Genomic DNA, 22,853 nt, shown 5'->3' with positions numbered 1-22,853 from the left:
GTTCAAATACTATCTATACTCCTACCTCCATAGATGCATTTCTTTTGGTAGCCCAACTCATCAGTCATCATCTCAAGGCTGGTGAACTTGAAGCTAATAACTCTTAAGTTAATTTTCAGTGTCCCTGGAATATCTGGAAGATGAGTGAAAATGGGCATTTGATACCTTAGTGTATATTAAGTTTTTGGCTACCATTTATTTTAATATATTCACATTATGATGGTACATGAAAAAGCAAACTACATCAACCTTAAAAGCTCTTCTAAAAACAGTAAGTTAGAAATAATCTTTTTTTAGGTACCCAAAGAGTCTTTAAAGTCAGCCAGAATAAAAAAGTAAGACTGCTGCGTTTAATGGTCCATTTATTGGAAAACTACATTGGCAACACTTTGCAACGTGTTTATGCTTCACAGTCAAAATTTATTACTAATTACTTTGCTAAATGGAAAGAAAAGTTCAATACACAGTTGAAAATTTCAGTCTTTCAAAAGAGTTGCCTTAAATATACAAGTCTGGGTTACTTTGGCAAGCAATAGCAGTAATGTTCAAATGCCACATCTCCTAGCTTTCATGATGCTTGGCTCTTTAGAATCAACAGTTGTTCGTGTTCAGTATTATTATAGTATGACGAGCTGATAAACCTTACAAAAATTCTAACATCATTTTTGAAGAGGAGAAGACATTCATAACAGACATATGATACACTAAAAATCCAAGGGCTTAAAATTTCAAGTGTTATGTGTCTACAAATAAGAAACAAACTGTTAATCTACTTCAAGTTATCTAAAAATGCATAAAGAAAGAACTATCAATCTGCTAACCAATATCCCTGCTAAAAAATAAATCATCACAAAACATAGGCCACTTCTTCTCTACATTATAAAGGATCAAAAATCATGGGTAAAAACATAGTGAGTTTCTAATCAATTGCAAATAATATATACCAGGTAGAAGACTAGTCAAGTCTAGAAGAGAAATAACAAAAATGAACCAGTGATATTTTAGGAATAAGTGACAAACATATTTCTTTTTATTGTTATTAAAGTTTTTCCCAATGTAGTTCAGTAACTGAAGCATTCTAATTTTGTTTTATTTTATTCCACTGTTGGACATAGTCTGAGCCCTACACACTCCCTTCCCTTTCACCTCAAAGGGAGCTCCTTTGTATGTAGCCACACACTCATCATTAGTGTAAAGATCAGGCTGGATTTGCTCCCAAATCTTCTTCTTAGGATTCAGCTCCTTGTCAGGCTCTCCTGTTAGGGAAAAATAAAATTACATAGCTAACATATTATATAAATTGCCCATAGACATTTCTAGTGAACTGTCTTGGCAGTACTTTCTGATCTTTAGACCTGATCAGAGTTTTAACATTTACTTGTAACATTTACTTTATTTTTATGACGTTAGCAATTTATATTCTTGATTCGTAAAATATTTTGTAATTTCCTTACAAATATTAAAGGTATTCTTTTTCACTCTAATAAACATTTTTGTAGGCAATAAAGCTCAATCCCCAAATTATTAAGATAAAAATATGAGATACTCATAAAGAAAAATAGTGAAGAGAGCATGATTTGATGTGTTGTTTTACATGTAGCAAAAGCAGCTTATGCTTTACTATATGTTTCAACATACAAAATAAATGACTAGCTGCAGCTATAGTGCTTAAAGATTTCTTATAAATACTGGAAAATGGCTTAAATGTTGGGATTATGTAGCAAAATGTAACTACTTTGGGTTTCATTTGCTGCCCATCCCATTTGGTGAGATAGGAAGAGACAGAAAGGAGTAGTAAGGAGAGACAGGACAAGCATTTTCTAAGAACCAGGAATATGTTTTTGCATGTAATTCACTGACTTTAATTTTAAATATAGAGAAACTGGGGCTCAGAGAAGGTAAATTGTTCAAAGTCACACAGTCAACAAGTGGAGTCAGAATTTGATACCAAAACCTCTGTTCAGCTAGCAAAAAGGCACTTTGCCTCCTGATAAACTATGCTTTAGAAAAGAAATGAATAACAACACCCTTACGAGTGGATAATGCCCTGCCCCTTTCTTTATACTAATTCTCACTATAAAGTTTACTATCAATAAAAGAAAAATGCATTGTAGAATATATCTGTCTAGGCTTAAAGACCACCAATATAACAAGCAAACCCTTTCCTTAATGAATGCTAAGGAAGCACAAAGTAAAGTTTAATATAACAACATTTCAGTAGCTAGAGATACTCAGTAACATTTGGAATGACGAATCAATTCAAGAAACAATGAAAAAAAAGGTAACATATCTCTTAAGCATTAGCTTCAAATGAAAAATGATTTTCTTAGAGGTAAAAAAAAAGAATATTACTGAAGTATAATTCAGTAATGATAGAACTATAACTTTCTAGATCTTTTTTTTAACTGACCCCAGAGCTGAAATCTCTTGGAATTACTTTAAAAAGAATTGCTTAAACATTACTGGAACTAATTATATTCTATATTCTGATTACACCTTATCATCTAGTGTTTATTCCCCACTCACACATACATAGGAACAACAAAACAAAGTAAACTGGCTGGCCATGGTGGCTTTGTTCTTTGTTAGTCCTTCATGAAACTGCCACGAAACTGGCAAGAACATACAAAAATGTCCTGATATGTAGGTTTTCAGAGATGACAGAGAGTTAATTGAATGATGTATTTATAGTAGAAGAACATGCAATGAAACTAAATCTCAAAAGACCGATTAGAATACAAGTGAAGATTTCTCATATTCCTTTAAGAGCATTTGACTGGACATTAATTATTATTAACCAATAAACAGAATAGAAAACAAAAATAATATATAAAGTATCTACAAGATTTTTATTTTTTGTTTCTAAACGATTCCTAGTCTAAGAACATAATCCTACTTTGCACAGATCATGTGGGGAAATGGCATTCCAAAATTCTGAAAAGATGGAGGCAGAGATACTATTCAGGGAGGCCTGAGTATAAATGAATCCACCCCCCACGACCCTCCCCCCACCTGCCGCTCAAAAAATGATGTTGCCTAACTGATAATGAATTAAATCAAGAAGTAGAGTGTCCCAGATATGTGTAAAAGCTTCTTATCAAGAGCACAAATTGTGTGGTAAATTCCTGCTGAATACAGATATAAGCCTGGAGTACAAAAAGTTGAGGCACAGCAGAAAATTAAGCTTCTTAGATCTAGAAAGATACTAAAAAGTATACAAAGCAGTATTCACGATATATGTAGCACATAGTCCCTACTATGTGCCAGTCATTGCTTAAGTGTTTTACATACACTTACTTATCTAATCCTTTCAGGACACTATATAACAACTCATTACCTCTAATTTATAGATGAGGAAATTGAGGCACAACAGTTACAGCTAAGAACTTAACATACCAGGCTAAGTGTTTCAAAAGTGAAATCTCACAAGACCCACATGAAACAGACACCATTAAAACCCTTCTTACCAATAAGTAGTCTTCAGCAACTCAAAACAGTCTGAAATGCACATTTATTGATAATAAAGAAAATATTACTAATTTGTATGAAAAGAAAAAAAAACACTAAACTTTCTTGTAGATGAAAAAGCTGGGGCTCAGAAAAATTCCCAGGTCACCGAGCATTTGTGAAGCCAATATCTGAAAGTTTTAAACTTCCTGTATAAGACTATACTAATTTTCAAGGAACAAAGATTTGAACTAAAAATAAACTAGAAATATTTAATAACAGGAATCTCCAAAGCTTAAGTTTTGTTTTTAACACACAAGACTCAATACCTGCACACTCTGTATTTCCAAGACTTTAACAAATCAATGAATGAAACAATGATTTAGACAACCAAAATTTGAGATTAAAACCTGTCACATTATTGAAACAGATTAGTTAACATGTTGTTAGGTAGACAGAAACATCCCTGGTGGAATAAACAAAGACAGCCATATCCTGAAACTCCAAGTTCTGAAATGGCTCATTCACTCCAAGACAAAAATGTAATGACGCCCTGAGGTTAATAAATTATAGTGTAAATCCCTTTTGGCCTGACAAACCGGAGCAGATCTGATAGATAGGAATGGGTTATTCGCTAATCCCTTCAGGATGAGCAAACAGAACAAACCCAATAGACAAATTCCATTAAAAGGAGCCAGCTCCCTTCTCTAAGCAGGCAAGGGAAAATATAAAAGAGCTTTTGCCTCAGTCACTGGGCACCCCAGTTGGGGACCCCCTCTCGTTCCAAGAATAAACTATCCTCTTTTGCAACTCCTTGCCTCTCCCTGGTCCATGCTTCCATTCTTAGATTTTGCGAGACCAGGATCCCAGCACTCACAGAAATTTCTTCATCATTATGATCACTGAATGTTAAGTCAGAGTAGAAAGTCTTCGATGCAGTGTTAACCTTCAGACTTACTGAGTATGTTTCTGAAGTCTGAACAATATACTATTTCGTAAGGTATAACGCTAGTTTGAAAAGTTTAACTCACCTGCCATGGAAAACATACTTAATATTTTAAACAATTTTTTTAAATGAACTATATTTTCCAGAGAAGTCTTTCACCATTCCTGTGTTATAGCCTTCTTTTATGTCTTATTTTCCTTATTTTCTTTCCGTTCTTCTCTCTCTCTCTTTTTTTTTTGGCATGGTTATGCAAAGAAGGTAAGTGATGATATCAATAAAAATTCTTAAAGCTAAAAACTGCAGAGCCTCTGAAATTGCTAAACACATGCCAATAATCACCATTTGGAAATGGTTACACATATTGTAAGAGAACTAATCATTCAGAGATTGTTTTAGGCCAACTCATTCTAACAAAACACACAACGTATAGGAGCTAGTTCAGAGAGGAGTTTTTATAGATGTAAAAAGCTGTGACCACCTTCTTAGCATTTAAAACCAACAAAAAGCAACAAAACAAATTCTAGAGTCCCAGGCACTAGCAAGTCTAGAATAAGAACCAGAAACTTCATTTTAATTGGGCTATTTCTTTGCATAGAATGCTCACTCATCATCAGCTTTGACATGATAAGGCCAAAACAACAACAACAACAACAACAACAACAAAAAAAACAAAACCCTAGGACTTATTGTTAGGCCAGGAACAGGAACCTTCTTATCTCAAAAGCCACCTTGTCTTGCTTAGTACCTTTTACCTGCCCACTTGTGTTTGCCTTAGGGCTGGAGAAGCCACCAGGAATGTAGAAACCATCTTATCCTGTCTTATCCTGTTTATCTCCTAGGGGCTCTTGATCAGGGCGCCTGGGCTTTCAGGACAGAGGCCTGGGGGCCAGGGTGTGGAGCTGGAGGGCTTGGTCATGGCCCGAAACCCTTTGCTGCTAGAGACAATGCAACGAAAACCCCCTGAAGCATTGAAGGGGGGACAGCCTCCTTTACCCCCTCCTATAAAACTCCTACCTGTTTTAGCTGGGGAGGTTATGGTCTTTTCTAGCTTGACCTCCCGCAACTTAAACACCCCAAATAAATTCTAATAGACCAATTCTCCTGTGACTCATTCCTCCGACTATGCCTAACACTTATGTCTGATTAACTGAGTTTTTAAACTATAATAATTATAATTATATGTGGCACAAAGTGTAACTTTGCAAGTAGGGGAAAATTAATTTTACAAAGCTAATTAGAGGAAAGTGGTTTGGTGCTTTGATAGGAATGATCTTGGCAATAATGAAGGCAGATAGTCAGGCTTGTTTTCAAATGCGTCTTTTTTTTTCCACATGTTTTACTAGTACATTTCTTTCTATGTACTCATTAATTTATTGAGCTCCTACTCTATACCAGGCATTTTTCTAGATGACAGAAATATAGCAGTGAATAACAACAAAAGTCTTGATTTCATGATGTTTACATATTTGTATGGGTGGACAATAAATAATGTACATTATATAAGTGTTTTGTAGAAAAATAAAACAAAGATGACATTTGAAAGATTTGAGTATGATGAAGGATCAAGCAATGGCTCTCTCTGGTGAAAAAGCCAGTGGCTCCATTGAAGGGACTGAGGAAGAGCCGGAGTACTTGCAGTTAATGAGATAACGGGAGGCCTCTGGCTCAGATGGAAAGCTTCTTCACAGTTTTGAGCAGAACAGTAATATAATCTGATCTATAGCACTCTGTCTACTATAACTGAAAACAGAAGAAGGGGATGGAAAACACTGGGAGATCAGATAGAAGGCTTTTCCGATTGTCTAGCTAAGGGATGTTGGCGCCAGGACCAAAGCGGTGGTGGTGGAGATGACAACAATGATTCTAGGGATGTTCAGAAGGTACAGCCACTATGATTTTCTGAAGAAGAACCTGCAGGAGAAAATAAACAGCAACTGGGACAATAGAATTCCAGTCAGATGAGATGAAATTACTATGGAAAAGGGGAATTACAGGGAGACTATTGGGATATGTACTGTTCCTTGGGACATGTTAGGCAGCTAGATAAGTGACTGGATAAAACAGCCAAAAGAATAATGTGAGAGAAAAAGGGGGTGGGGCAGCATGGGGAAGGGGGGAGAGAGAGAGACCGACCAAGTGTAGAAAGAAAAAGAGAAGAGGTAAGATCTGTGGCACTCCTTAACAGAGGTCAGGGAGGTGAGGAAGAATCAGTAAAGGGGAGGAGAAGGGAAGCCAGTGAAGCAGGAGGATCACCAGGAAAGTGTGATGCCAGAAGTCAAGAAAAGAAAGTCACGGGAAGTAGAGTACAGCATAGGGAAGAGTCACTGGAATTGTAACAGCTATATGTGATATTAGATGGGTAGTAAATTGGGGAAGAGGGGTTATCACTTTGCGAGGGGTATAAATGTCTATTACATTGTTCTGTACACCTGAAAACTAATAATAATAATAATAATAATAATAATAATAATAATAATAAGGACTGAGAGCTAGCCATGGACATATAGCTAGAGATATTTAGAGAGAAATTAGTGTTCTTGACCAGAGTAGTTCTGGGAGAATAGTAGAGAGAAAACTGATTGAAATGGGTTTTAGAGAGAATTAAATATAGATAAGTTTTTTGTTTTTAAAGAATAAATGGATCCAAAAGTGCACACATGCTTTGATATTAAATCATTAAGTTATATTTATTAGTAAGACTCAGTATCAATTGAAACAAGCATTGTCTTAGAAGTTAATGAAAGTCTAAATGCAAATTAACATTTACTTTTAGACCAAAATCAGTTTATTCTCCAAAAAAGGCTGTCATTGCCTTTGTCTCCTAGCTATAATATTATTTTTATGTTATTTGTGCTTGGTGCTTTAGGGACCAGTTACCACATTTAAACACTAAAATTTATAGCTTCACACATTCAGGATTTAAAAAAAGTATTGGGTGGGGACGGTTTTCAGCTATGTTATAAAAATATTATCTGGCACCTTCTAAATGCTATGCAAGTTTTCAGTTCTATAGTTGGAGAAAAAAGTTAAGTGTAAAGTCTTTCCAAGGCCAAAGAGCAATTCAAAGGTTTGAGCCCCAATCCAATTTCTATACCACACTTAATATATATATCATGAGATGTAAATCTCTAGACATTGAGCACATCCAGTAAACATCAAAATGGACCAACAGATACTTTAAGCTTTAAAATGTAAAACAGATGCTGAAAAATAAAGCACTGATAAATCATGGTTCTCTTTAGAAAAAGAAAAAAACAATAAGACTAATGGTGTGTTGTATAATATTAACTGTTATTTCCTTTCAGATTAACTGCTACAGAAGCAGTAACTGATGTGGAAGCATAAGTAAGATGAGTATTAACAGACCTTATATCCCCAAATTTATCAATTATTCAGTGCTGTTCAGCTTGGTTAAGCCTATTATAAATGACAAGAAAATAATTCAAGAAACCTCATGGGCCGTTTTAAAGTTAGGTTTTCCCCTCTTTCACTTTACATATATTTTTTGTACCTTCTTTACATTTTCATGTGCTAAGTCACAAAGGAAAACTATAAATTTGGAAGAAATATCAGAATTTGGAACAATGTAAATATAAGCACACCAAAAGCCAAACTAAGAGACTAAAAAATATAGTAAAGGCAAGAAACCAATACGGGGCTATTACTGTGTCTAGTGCTACGTCCAAGAGTAACTAAAGAAAAACTTCCTTTCAATTTACTTAACAGAAACATCCAGATAATAACAATGGCTCAACTGCTGAAATATTTACCTGTTAATTCTATGAGGTAAGGGAATGAAAGCTGTTATAGAAATAAAATAACTACATGTCTTTCTTATTGAAATAGTCCATACTAATTCACAGCAAGCAACAATCAACAAACAAAAATGCTATAGTATAGAGATTCAGGTACATCTACTGTTTGTCCTGCTACTAACTCTAGATAATCTTAAGCAAGTTAATAAATTTTGCCAGGCCTCAATTTCCAAATTTATAAAATAGTGGGTTAACGTAGATTTATTCCATTTCTAAATATGTAACTCCATAATTTATATCAAAAAATACAACCTAAAAAAATGTACTAAATCTTAAGTATTTAAATGAAAAGGAAGGCAAATGTTAATCTGGAACAGTAAATCAAGATTTTTTTTTCCCCCCAATGAATATTGAATCTTAAAGAAAAAGTTCACTTTTATTGTTGTTTTGTTCCAATTTAGTGAATGGGACTTCTAAATAGAATTCAGGTTTGTCAGGTATACACATGTTCACTTACTCCAAAATATGAAGTTTGGGGAAGATTTTTGATACTGTGGCAGAAGAGTGGCAATCATATGCTTAGAACCTAAAGCCATCATAATGCTTTGAAAAATGATTTAGACTTGGACTTTCCCAATCTAATTTACTAAAAAAAAGCACAGACCATTACGGTTTTGAATCTACCAAGCTTCAACATACACATGCATTCAAAGTCACAGATACTTGTTAAACAATCACCGCTTTTTTATATTAGTTTACTTCTGAATAGAAGTGCGGTGCTGAGTTTCAAGGAAATTAACCTATGTTTTCATCCACATTTTCTATCTTATTCCAACGTTAAAATTCTTCATATACTGGTATTTCATCAAACACAATTAATATAGGATTAAAAAAACAGACCTAGATAATCACAGCAGCCTTGCTGTTACATTAAAACTCAGCTGTTTCAACAAATATGTTTCCAAGTCAACTCTGACTTTTAAACCTAATTGTACTTGTTACCTAACGTATTCCTGCTTTTCCCATTATTCTAGTCAAATGAATATCTCTTAAATAAATGCAGTCTTTTAATTTCTAACTGTTTTTCCTCTTATGAGGTCCTTTCCTTTTTAGAAAAGAAATTTATTCTACATCTGCCAAGCATCCTTTCTCTTTTGCTTCAAAGACCTATTTGAAGAAACTTTCTCATGCATTATGAAGCTTCATCTGTCTCAGGAGCATTTTACTGGAAAAAAACAAGCAGTATGAAATGAAACTTCCTTTTAGATTATTAAAATAAATATGTTTTAACTTAGAGAGATTTTCTCTGTATCCTAAAGTCAAGTAAAAGCATATGCCACTATATTATTAGATGGACTCGGAGAATTGTATGTCCTCTCCTGCCCCCCCACGTCTGCACTTTTCATCTCTTTGTATTTCTGTGTTGCATTCTGAAATAATCGACAGCTTAAATGATTTTACAGCAAATTAATTTATTCTCTACTCATATCACTCTTCTGCTAAGTAGGGATTATATTTAGTATTTTACCTAAAGCAAAACTCCAGTGTTTTATGTAAGTTGTACACTCTTGAGGAGAAGAATGGTTAGACGATTATGTTTAATATGCCACCTTGAGCCAATGGCAATAATCTCAATAACAACAATCAGGTAATGTAAAGCCTAGTGAGTCATACTCAGGATTGATTTTAAACTTAAACTTTATGAGCACCACTCTGTGAATAATTTCCAAACTATTTACATAATGAATATTAAATACTTACCAGGAAAAGCATCAAAAGTAATTCTGTCTCCAGGAATAGACCCGTTAGGAGGTGCCAAGATTTCAACTTTTTCTGGTGAACTAGCACACATCACCATTGCTTGAGATAGCACTCCCCTCATCTTTGCAGGTTTTAGGTTACAAAGTAAAATCGCCATCCGATTTTGCATCTATATGAAGCACAAATAGGTGATTAAGACATATAGAACTTGGAATGATCATACCTAGAATATACTAAGGTACATCTAACATGCCAAATATAGCATGTTCTATTTTTGTGGATGTATCTTTGTTTCTGTGTGTCCAACACCTTTTATTGTTGTTATAAAGCCTTATACAAACATGAAAAAAAATTCTACAACGTGACAGTACATTATAGTTGAAAGACAAGATGCAAAGCTTTACAAATATTTAAAGAAATGAATAAAAAAATAAGTTAAACAAATGAGGACAGTTTAAGGGACTTATGGGACACGATCAAACACACTAACACTCTCATTACGGGATCCAGAGAGAAAAAAGGGCAGACAGCTTATTTGGAGAAACAATGGCTGAAAACGTTCCTAACCTGGAATGAAACAGACATCCAGGTCCAGGAAGCACACAGAGTTCCAAACAAGATTAATCCAAAGAGACCCAAACCAACATAAATTGTAATTAAAATGGCAAAAGTTAAAAATAAAGAGAGAATCTTGAAGGCACCAAGAGGAAAACAACTAGTCATATACAAGGGAAACACCATAAGGCTATAACTAATTTCTCAGCAGAAACTTTATAAGCCAGAAGGGAGTTGCAGGATATATTTAAAATGCTGAAAGGAAGGAAACTACAACCTAGAAAAGTCTACCCCAAAAGGTCATAATTCAAAATTGAGAGAGAAAATGTTTCCCAGACAGGCAAAAAAATAAAGTATTTCATCTAAACAACTAAACCAGCTTTACAAGAAAAGTTAAAGGGTCATCTTTAAGAGAAGGGAAAAAAGGTCATACCTCGAAAAAAATACATGAAAGAAAAGATCTCAAATATATATTTTTGCTTGATAAAGACAGCAGCCACTTAAAAAGTCATTGCAAAGGTTAAAAAGACAAAAGTAGTAAAATCAAATATAAATACAGAAATAGCTTGGGGATACACAAAACAAAAAGATCTAAAATATGATTTCAAAAACAAAGTGTGGAAGGGGGAGTAAAAACAAACATTTTTAAAACACATTGAATTTAAACGTCTGTCAGCTTATAATAGACTACTTACTATAATATAGGTCGATATCTATGAACCTCATGGTAACCATAAACCAAAGACCTCTAAAAGATGCACAAAAAATAAAGAGAAAGAAAATCAAACATAACACTAAATAAAACCAGTAAAGCACAAAGGAAGAAACCAAGAGAAGAAGGAACATAGAACTACAAAAACAACCAAAAATCAATTAACATAATGGAAATAAGTAATACCTATGAAAAATTACATGTAAATGAATGAAATACTCCAATAAAAAGACATGGGGTGGCTGAATGGATAAAAAACACGAGATCATCAGTATGCTGTCTATTAAGAGACTCACCTCAGACACACAGACTGAAAAGTGAAGGGATGGAAAAAGGTATTCCATGCAAATGGAAACAAAAAGAAAACTGAAGTAGCAATATTCATATCAGACAAAACAGACTTTAAAACAAAGACTATAAAAAGAGACAAAGAAGGACATAACATAATGATAAAGGGTCAATACCGGAAGAGGATACAACATTCGGAAATATTTACACACCCAACATAGAAACACCTAAATATATTAAGCAAATATTAACAGACATAAAGGGAAAAACTGACAGTATTACAATAATAATAGGGGACATCAACACCTCACTTACATTGGCAATCAGGTTATCTGGACAGAAAAAAATCAAGTGAGAAAACATTGGCCTTAAAGGACATATTAGATCAGATGAACTTATTTCATCCCCAAACTGCAGACCACACATTCTTTTTAAGTGCACATGGAACATTCTCCAGGGTAGATCACGTTAGGCCACAAAACAAGTCTCAATAAATTCAAGGAGACTGACATCATATCAAGCATTTTTTCTAACCACAATGATACGAAACTCGAAATTACAAGGAAAAAACTGTGAAGTAAATACAAATGTGGAGACAAAATAACATTCTACTAAACAACCAATGAGTCAAACAAGAAATTAAAGAGGAAATAAAAAAATGTCTTGAGACATGAACACGGAAATGAAACTCTCCAAAACCTGTAAGATGCAGGAAAATCAGTTCTAAGAGGAAAGATCATAGCAATTCAGGCATACCTCAAGAAACAAGAAAAATCCAAATAAACATTCTAACTTTACACGTGAGGAACCAGAAAAAGAACAAACAAAATCCAAAGTTAGTAGAAGGAAGGAAATAATAAAGATCAGAGTAACAAAATAAACAAAACAGCAATTAAAAATTATATGTAGAAAAGTTCAATGAAACTAAGGGCTGGTCCTTTGAAAAGATAAACAAAAAATGATATACCTTTAGACAAATTCATCAAGGAGAGAGTCCAAATAAAATCAGAAATAAAAGTGAAGTTACAGCTGACACTACAGATATACAAAGTATCATGAAAGAATGCTATGAACAATTCGACATCAACAAATTGGACAAGATAGGAAATTGGATGAATTTCTAGCAATGTACAAACATCCAAGAACCAAAGAAAGGAAAAAATCTGAATAGACTGATTACTAGCAACAAAATTGAATCAGTAATCAAAAAAATTCCCAGCAAACATCCACGACCAGACGGCTTCCCCATTGAATTCTACCAAACTTTTTAAAAAGAGAATTAAGACCTACCCATATTAAGCTATTGCAAAAAATTCAAGAGGAAGGAATGCTTCCAAACATATACTACAAGTCCAGCATCATCCTGATACCAAAACCAGAAAACAAAGACACTACAAAAAAAATAAAGAAAGAAGAAAAAAGAAAATTACAGGCCAATATCCCTGATGAACAAAGATGTAAAAATTATCAACAAAATATTAGAAAACCAAATTTAACCATACATTAAAAGGATCATACACCATTATCAAGTGGGATTTATTCTGAGGATGCAAAGATGGTGCAATATCCACAAATCAATCAATGTGATACATCCTATTCCTATTAACAAAACCAAGGATAAAATATGATCATCTCAATAGATGCCAAAAAAGCATGACAAAATTCCAACATCCATCTATGATAAAAACTCTGAACAAAGTCGATATAAAGGAAATATACCCAACATAATAAAAGGCTGTATGACAAATCCAGATTTTATTCAACATGAAAAGCTAAAAGATTTTCCTCTAAGATCATGAACAGGACAAGATGCCCACTCTCAGTACTTTTATTCAACACAGTATTGGAAGTCCTAGCCAGAGCAATCAGACAAGAAAAATATATAAAAGGTATCCTACTAGGTAAAAAAAGGTAAAACGGTCACTATGTGCAGATGACAAGATACTATTTGTAGAAAACCTTAAGGGCTCCACAGAAAATTTTAAAATAAATTGATTCAAGTTGCAGGATACAAAATTAATATACAGAAATCTATTGCATTTCTATGTACTAAAAGTGAGCTATGAGAAAAAGAAAGAAAACAATCCCATGTACTACTGCATCAAAAGGAGTATCTAGCAATAAAAATAACTAAGGTGAAACACTTGTACTCTGAAAACTTTAAAACATGGATAAAAGAAACTGAAGATAACATAAAAAAATGGAATGATATACTGTGCTCATGTATTGGAAGGATTAATACTGTTAATAATATCCTTACTACCCAAAGCAATCTGCAGATTTAATGCTGTCCCTATCAAAATGCCAATGCCATTTTCCTCAGAACTAGAAAAATGGTACTAAAATTTATGTGGAACCACAAAATACCTTGAATTATCAAATAATCTTGAGAAAGAACAAAGTTAGAGGTATCACCCTCCATAATGGCAAAGTATATTACAAAATTATAGTAAACAGAATAGTATGGTACTGGTACAAAAACAGACACATAGATCGATGTAACTGTATAGACAACCAAGAAATAAACTCATGATATCTGGTCAGTTCATCTAGGACAAGGGAGGAAAAAACATACAATTGGATGAAATGATAGTCTCTTCAATAAATGGTGTTGGAAAAACTGGATAGATATGTGAAAAAAATGAACCTGGGCAGCTTTGTTATACCATATACAAAAGCAAACTCAAAATGGATTAAAGACGTAAATGTAAGCCCTGAAATCATAAAACTCCTAGAAGAAAACATAGACAGTAAGTGTTTTCACATTGGTCCTAACAATATTTTGTTGAGTATGTCTCCTGGGCAAGGGCAATAAAAGCAAAAATAAACAAATGGGACTATATCAAACTAAAAAGCTTTTGCACAGTGAAGGAAACCATCAAAATGAAAAAAACAACCTACTGAATAGGAGAAGATATTTGCAATGACATATTTGATAAGGGGGTTAAATATCCAAAATATATAAAGAACTCACAACTCAACATCAAAAAAACAAACAATTCAATTAAAAAATGGGCAGATGACCTGAATAGACATTTGTTGCAAGAGGACGTACAGATGGCCAACAGACTATGAAAAGATGCTCAACATCATTAATCATCAGGGAAATGCCAATCAAAACCACATGAGGTATGAGGTATCACCTCATACCTGTCAGAATAGCTATTATCAAAAAGTCAACTAATAACAAGTGCTGGGGAGAACGTGGAGAAATGGTAACCCTCCTACACTGTTGGTGGGAATGTAAAATGGTGCAGCTACTATGGAAAACAGTTTGGAGGTTCCTGAAAAAAATTAAAAATAGAACTACCATATGATGCAGAAATACCACTTCTGGGTGTTTATTTGAAGAAAACAAGAACACTAATTTGAAAAGATACACATACCCCCATGTTCACTGCAGCATTATTTACAATAGTCAAGATATGGAAACAACCTAAGTTCCCATCAATAGATGAATGGATAAAGAAGATGTGGTATTTATATACAATGGAATATTACTCAACAATAAAAAAAATGAAACATTGCCATTTCTGACAATATGGATGAATCTGGAGAGTATTACAAGTAAGTCAGAAAGAAAAATACCATATGATTTCACTTATGTGTGGAATCTTAAAAACCAAAACAAATGAACAAACAAAACAGAAGAGAGTCATAGAAACAAAGAAAAAAACTGATGGTTGCCAGAGAAAAGTGGGTGGAGGGATGGGTGAAGGGGAGTAAGTACAAACTTCTAGTTAAGAATTAGTAAGTCATGGGGATGTAACATACAGCACAGGGAATACGCAGTCTGACAATTAAGTTCGCGAACTTGTTGCAATGATGTTGCTAACCTTTTTTGATATCACAGGGATTATTCATTATGAATTTGTACCAACTGGACAAACAGCTAACCAAGTTTACCATTTGGAAGTGCTAAAAAGGCTGCATCCAAGTTAGATGACCTGAACTTTTCACCAACAATTCAAGATCTTGCATCACGACAATGTACCAGCTCACACAGCACTGTCTGTGAGGGAGTTTTTAGCCAGTACAAGTAACTGTATTGGAACACCCTCCCTACTCTCCTGAGCTGGGCCCCAATGACTTCTTTCTTTACCTGAAGATAAAGGAAATATTGAAAGGAAGACATTTGGATGACATTCAGGACATCAATAGTAATACGACGACAGCTCTGATGGCCATTCCAGAAAGAGAGTTCCAAAATTGCTTTGAAGGGTGGATTAGGCGCTGCCGTCGGTGCATAGCTTCCCAAGGGGAGTATTTCGAAGGTGACGGTAGTGATATTCAGCGATGAGGTATGTAGCACTTTTTCTAGGATGAGTTCGCGAACTTAATTGTCCGACCTGGTATGTCAATATTATCGTAGTAACTTTGTACAAAGAGATGGTTACTAGACTTATCATGGTGATCACATGGTAAGGCATATAAACGTGGAATCACTATGTTGTACACCTGAAACTAATATAATATTGTATGTCAACTATACTTAAAAACAAAAAAAAATAGGCCTAAGTTTCAAATTCAAAAGGCGCCCCTTTTTTGGAGGTCTTTCATGAATCAGTTCTTCAACAAATAACTTGAAAATCCCACATATATGAGAACTTAAAAAAAAGGTACAGCAATTATGTCTAAGGAAAACAACAGGGGTAGCTAGATGCACTTTTAAGGATCAGATGGTATCTGTGGACTTTTGCCTTAGAATACACAAATGTACAAAATTTTGTGTGCAGTTTTGGGGGCTCAATGTCCCTGCTTTATAGAATGCTTACTAGTATTGCCTTGATGGGTTAGAAACAGATGCGTGTATAAACAATTTTGCTTATGGCTGTGAATGACAACTTTTGGAAGAGAAAAAACAGCCTGCAACTTGTGAGAACAAAGAGGAAGCCTCGAGGAGGAGGCATTTTTCCAGTTTAACTGACTTAAGATCAGATGGTTCTTTTCTCCAAGACTCCTTGTTAACCTACCTTCATAAGTAGTTATGAAGGAGTCCTGGTCCGATACATGATGAATGTTTAAAAAGAAAAAAAGCACATACACATGCCAAATTTATATATTTTTTTCATAGATAAGTGAAACTTCTTCACTGACCCCCTTAATTCCATCTTTCTCCCCTCAACAGAGCAGCCAGATGATCTCATTAACATGAGGCCGACTATGTTACTTCTTAGCTTAAAAAGACTCCTGTGGCTTTCGCCTCACTCAGAATAAAAGCCAAAGTCTTTACAGTGATCTGTAACATCCTATGTTATTTGGCAAGCTTATTTCTTATTACATCTTCCCGTTCACTCTGCCATAGTGACACCGCCTCCTGCTATTCTGTGACCATTTCAGGTATCCATGATACAACTGCCTGAAATACTCTTTCACCAGAAAAAGACATGATTTGTTTTCTTCATTTTCTTAGGTCTTTACTTAAATGTCATTTTCTTTATGAGGCCTTCCAGAACTACTTTATATAAAATGACACTATCACCCTAACCTTAGTACTTTCTAGATTCTTCCCTATTTTATTTTTTTTTCTTGTTATTTATCACTATTCTACATACTATACTATTATGATTTTCTTACTACCCTATGGGAATGTGAGCTTCACAAAGGCAGGGCTTTTTTTTGGTAAAAAAACAAATCTATCATTTAATTCAACTACTATATCCCTTGTTTAGAACAGTTCTTGGTATACCACAGGTGCTCAATGAATACTTGCATCTGGAATATGAATGAATAAAGGTAGAGATTTGTCCAAGTTCACAAAGCCAATAAGCAAGAGAGTTGGCAACGAACAGGGAGGCAGAACTATTTTAATGCTGAAGTCTACAGTCTGCAAAATCTCTGAAGTATTGTGGGGCAGAGGATGACTGAAATTACTATAGAAGTCATCTTGATAGAACAAATAAATACTATTACTCTCTTTAATGCACTGTCGCTGGAAATACACATGTATCTATATACATATATATGCACATTTTTTAGTTTTAAATACCCAAGTAATAAAATACAAAACACCCAATTTTTAATAACTAAAGGAATACCATTAAAATTACACTTTAATCTCCATGATCCCCTCTTTTCTTCTTAAAGAATGAAAATATTTCTTCAGTTATAAAGAAATAAAACTTGTTCTCTTACTTTTCGATTGGCTTTCTGGGTTTATATAATAGTGATTTTAAAAAAAGGAATAATGAAGTTCCATGATGGAACAATGATTTACACATACACACACACACACACACACACACACACGTGTATGTGTGTGTGTATGTGTGTGTGTGTGTGTGTGTGTGTGTGTATATATATATACACACACATACAAAATACAAAACTAAAAATACATCTCCCCTCCTCCCATCCTTACGAATCCAATCCTAATGTACACATCTTTTGTAAGGTTTTGATAGTTTTATGCACTTTGTTGGTAGAATTCATCACATTCATACTAATCAACTGAACTAATCAGTATTAGCTCCTTGTTTGGTCATTAGATACAAAATTATGTAGAAAAACATAAAAGGAATAGGAAATGAAAGTAACACGTGTTACTGTCAGAAGTAACTTGAGTAGTACAAATTACCTGTTCAAGAGGAACATGGTTCACCAGGCCACTGACGACTGTTCTTGGGGCTACTTCTCCAACATCTACTTCTTCTACATACAAAGAATCTGCATCAGGATGTTTTCTGGCAGTGATTATACGACCAATTCGAAGATCCAGACGGGAAACATCTATTGGCTTAGAGTCAGCACTTCCTGGTATAGACTGCTGCTTCTTCTCCTTTTTCTCTCCTAAAAAACATGTAAGAATGGGTAAACATCAGAAGGAAAACAAAACTACACTTTGAAAAACTCCATCACATTGATACTGATGAGCTTAAAAGTGTTTATCTCCTATCTCCATTTAAATAACAGAGGAAAGAATTATGCAAGACATAGCAGCTTGAACCCTGTTTTAGCTAATTCACTGTTAAATAACTGCCTCTATCTCTAGTTAAAGACACAGAGCACAGGCTGGTAAAAATGGGCCAAATCCAGCACACTGTTTCTAAAACACATCCATGTTTGTTCATTTCCATATTGTCTATGGGTGCTTTTGTACTACAGCAGAGCTGAATAGTTGTGACAAAGTCTTTATGGCCTGTAAAGCTTAACATATTTACTAAATGCCCCTTTACAGAGAAAGTTTGCCTTTCCCTGAAACAGAGCTGTAGAAAATCCTTTAAAATTTTCACTGTGACTCTTTGGAAAATAAAAAATCCTATATTTAGAAAGAACACAGTCCATAGCCAACTGACAGAGTGAACTACAGTCAGATATAATTTCACTGACAAAATGTTTCTCTTGTCAGTTATACATACCAGTAACTATACAATGAATTTCTCCATTTCTTATTATTTCCCTGAAGACTCACTAGAGCTTTAGGTTTATACACAGCAACTATTTGAGCAGAAGACAATATTTTATTCTGGTTATATTGTAAAAATTCTGCTCTTATTTATATGCTCTCATTAGCATATGATTATTTTATCCACTGTGCCAAAATGCAATGTAAAGAGTTCCCAGTTAGCTGCTCTAGAAGAAAAAAATGTAAAAAAAATAAAACTTGTTTACCTTTAAATCTGCAGGGTAGAGATAAGGTATGCAGCTTGGAAGCATTCTCTCTCAACTATACATTTGCTAAATCTTTGAACAAGTATTTACTGAGATCTAAGACACTAAAAGTATTAAGGTGAGTAGCCCATGCTATCAAGGCACGGAAAAGCTCTTCTAAGGAAGACAGATATATTAATGAATATGTGATAAACAATACATACACAAAGAAATATAGAAGCAGAGAAGAATAATTTTGCCTGATGTAGGGAAAGACAATTTTACAAAGTGGAAACATTAGTTTGACTTGCTTTCATTGTAACTTTACCACCTAGTGATGAAGTTGTGTCGGAGATATACGGCCCCTGTCTACTTCTAACTAAAAGAGGCTACAGATGTTTATCAAAAAGAAATAACAAGTATTAGATGCTAAATTAGCTTAGATTCACAAATTCCTCAGCCATTCTATATTTTCCAAAAATTTTTAAATGAGTGTAAGTATTATGAGAGGTATGTATAATGAATTATAAAAGCACTTTTAGATACGCCTGGGAAAATGTGAAGTGTAGAAAGTAGAATAAAGAAAGGAATCAGATTTATGATTAGAAATACAGCTTTAGCAGCAAGGTAAAGATAAACTAGAAAAGGTGAGGTTTTAATGTTAATTCAAGTGAGAGAGATGGAGCACTTGAACTAAGGCAATGCCTCACAAAAAGGAGGAACAGAGCTGAGTTCTGTTTTGGTGATAGGAATTATAGCCTCTGGTAGCCAATCAGATATGAAAATTGAGGGAACGGGGCAGGTTAAGGTTGATGTAAAGATTTCTAGTCTGGTTGCCAAAGTGGATGGTGACATACTTTCTATCTCAGTTTTCATGGGTTCCTAAAACTTCAACAACCCCATGCCTTAGTTTAGACATTCTCGTTTAACTGGAATATCCTTTTCCTATCTTCATAACTGGCCGTAAGCTAACTTTCTACCTGTGACTTCTCTGAAACTGTCCCTGAAACATACACCAAAATGTAGTCACACCAAACTACACATAGGCATCTAAACTTAATCTCTACTTGCAACTTTTTAGTTATGCTGGTCCTTCTACCTCAAATGCCACATACCTGTCGACCTGGTCAACCTTCTCACACATCCTTTAGGACCCGGCCTCTATGTTCCAATATCATATTGTCCCTAACTCTATTCTAGTTCATAAAAGTCTGAACTCTTTTTGACATCATTAGTATTATCAAAAATGCTGAGATCTGATAAACCAGTCAAGAGCCAAATAACCTTAAAGTAAAATACCTTTCTTTTCAATTTTCTCTTTCACCTTCTTTTCTTCTCTTCCTCCTTGTATCTGTTCTTTGGCACCAGAAGATATGGTTGTTAATGGTACAGATTGTATCACATTTTCAGAAACCGTGGAATTAGCTTGCAGTAGAGTACCAGACGGAAATGGTATTTGTTTCACTGACACAGAAAATGAAATAGATGTCATTTATATTTAACCAACAAACAAGATGAAAACCATGAAAATGTGAATCACAAATATGGGCTCTTTTTAAAAAAAGACAAATTCACCGCATATAAGCATTATCAAGTCTCTACTGTCTGAAATTGTGAAAAGGCTGCCAAGAAATTAAGTATATTTTAACCATGATAAAAGAATAAACGCACAATTCTCATTTAATCACTAATGACTATCCAGAGAAAATTACAGACAGCAACAGTAGTAGCTAATATTTATTATGGACTTACTATGTCCCAGACACTTTTCAAAATGCTTTATATGTATTAACTCATGTAATGCTCATAAACACCCTAAGCAGTAAGTTCTATTCATAACCCCATTTACGGATGATCAACCTGAGCCATACAGAAGTCAAGCCCACCACACACACAGTAAGCCGGGAAATAAGAATTTATACGCAGGCAGTCCATCTCCAGAGACTATATACTCTCATGGTTTGGCAAGGTGGCATGTTTTTAATGCAGGTTTTCTTTTATATTAAACAATCAACTGGAAAGGAGTCTTAATAATAGTCATTTCTGTGTCAGAATTAATGGAGAGATAGCATTATTTGTCCATGATTCTATTTCAAAAAACAACTTTTTAAAAAAGCAAAGAAAATTCCTTCAGTGATATTAAAAACATTCTCTCTGACTATCGGACATGGAAAAATGTAATCTTGAGAGGGATTTTGATGTCTCTTAAATTCTGGCCAATATTAAGACCACTTTTCTGAGGTATTTTTTTAAGTATCCGTGGAGGCTGTTGCTTTTTTTAGTAACATAGCTTTATTTATCCCTATTTTATGTTTTACCTTTAGACAGAGTACTTCAATTCACACGACTTATTTTAGCATTTCAATATGATCAGAGTTGTATAGTCTAATGGTTCAGGGCAATCTTCTAAAACTGGGAGAAATAAAAAGTTGCTTTATATTGCTAATATTTTAACTGTTTATTTAATTCTGTACCTGTATTCCAAATCCCCTAGTCTTATAAAACAACTAGCCTCAAATTTTTCATTGATACTCTCTCTAGTTGATTGATAGTTCTAAGCATACATATTGATTTTTCCTTATTTTTATTTAGCTCACTAGAGTAGAGTTCATACTACAGCATTCAAAATAATTCACTGACAGAATAATGGTCAAAAGGATGTAGTTAGTCTACTTGGGCCTCTTTAACTCACCTAGGAAGGATTTTCTCCAATACAATCAAATGCTTTTCTGCGTGAAACTTTGAAGTTGTAACAGAACTATTATTATTTCATAATAATGTAAAATTATTTGGATGCCCTTAAAATAATTTTCAAAAAATTTAATTTTATTTACAACATAATATTTGAAATAATTATCTGCCAACTTGGTTATTTAAAAATTGTACAATTTCATACTTTAGATCTCTAAGCTTCAATTTCCTCATGTACAAAACAAAGGCATTTGTGTATACATAATATAAGGATAACAGACACAACGTATGTGAAGCACTTGGCACACAGTACCTGTCAAATAGTAAAACTTAATAAATGTTAACTAAATATTATTATGGCTTATTTTCAATAACTATTCAATAGGAAACTGTGATTATCAAGTTGAAGTATAGTGCAGAAATTAAAAGCATAGGTTTCGAAACCCATTTTTTGGGTAACAAGATCATTTGCCTTTTCTGTCTCCACTTTCTCTTCTGTAAAGGGGGAGTAATGCACAAAAAGGGATGCTGTGAGGGAGAGAAACCAAGCATGATACCTAACTTATTAAACAATAAATGATAAGTATTATCATAAATGAAAACAACCTATCATTTCTACATTTAATCACCTCCATTTTTAATTTCTGCCTGAATTAGCTCTTGCTTCAATTCTTCAATTTCTTTCTTCAGTTTAGCATTTTCAACTCGAAGTTTCTTCTCTTCTCTCAAAGTTGCTTGTAAAACTAGAATCAAGAAAATCCAGTTAAGTATAGCTGTGTTTTCTAAAAGGTTTCTAATAAATGCTACTTGAAAGAAAGCATAGCCAATATAAACATAGCTAGGATAAAACAACCAAATATTTAGGCAGTTCTTTTATATCAGTTTACTATTTATTAAAATATGATATTTAAGAGAGAGAGAGAGAAAGGGAGAAAATCTGTGAAATAATAGTGGAACATAAAACGTTTTATTTATGAATCATTTTCCTAGCTTTGATAAAGATACTTATGACAACATAAAAACCTGGCTCAAAGTGTCAATGACAGATTAAACAGTAAGACAGACAAGTATGAGTATATTATTTTTTAAAAAATATGAGATCTAATAA

At 34.0% G+C, this 22,853-nt stretch overlaps 1 protein-coding gene across 1 annotated transcript in view; it reads right to left on the bottom strand.

Annotated features, from left to right (window-relative positions):
* Nucleotides 1–1,008: 1,008 nt before the first annotated feature.
* AIMP1 (aminoacyl tRNA synthetase complex interacting multifunctional protein 1) overlaps nucleotides 1,009–22,853 on the bottom strand; it is a 32,881-nt gene continuing 11,036 nt past the window's right edge. The window contains exons 3-7 of the mRNA XM_033105922.1: nucleotides 22,375–22,488; nucleotides 20,354–20,518; nucleotides 18,042–18,253; nucleotides 9,910–10,078; nucleotides 1,009–1,256 (exon numbers count right to left, since the gene is read on the bottom strand). Of these exons, the coding sequence (XP_032961813.1) occupies nucleotides 1,090–1,256; nucleotides 9,910–10,078; nucleotides 18,042–18,253; nucleotides 20,354–20,518; nucleotides 22,375–22,488 (827 nt within the window). The 3' untranslated portion in view covers nucleotides 1,009–1,089. The remainder of the gene's footprint in view (nucleotides 1,257–9,909; nucleotides 10,079–18,041; nucleotides 18,254–20,353; nucleotides 20,519–22,374; nucleotides 22,489–22,853) is intronic.

Source organism: Rhinolophus ferrumequinum, chromosome 5 (assembly GCF_004115265.2).
Source record: "Rhinolophus ferrumequinum isolate MPI-CBG mRhiFer1 chromosome 5, mRhiFer1_v1.p, whole genome shotgun sequence".
NCBI classification, from domain to species: Eukaryota; Metazoa; Chordata; class Mammalia; order Chiroptera; family Rhinolophidae; genus Rhinolophus; species Rhinolophus ferrumequinum.
This window is presented reverse-complemented; position numbering and strand designations above follow the sequence as displayed.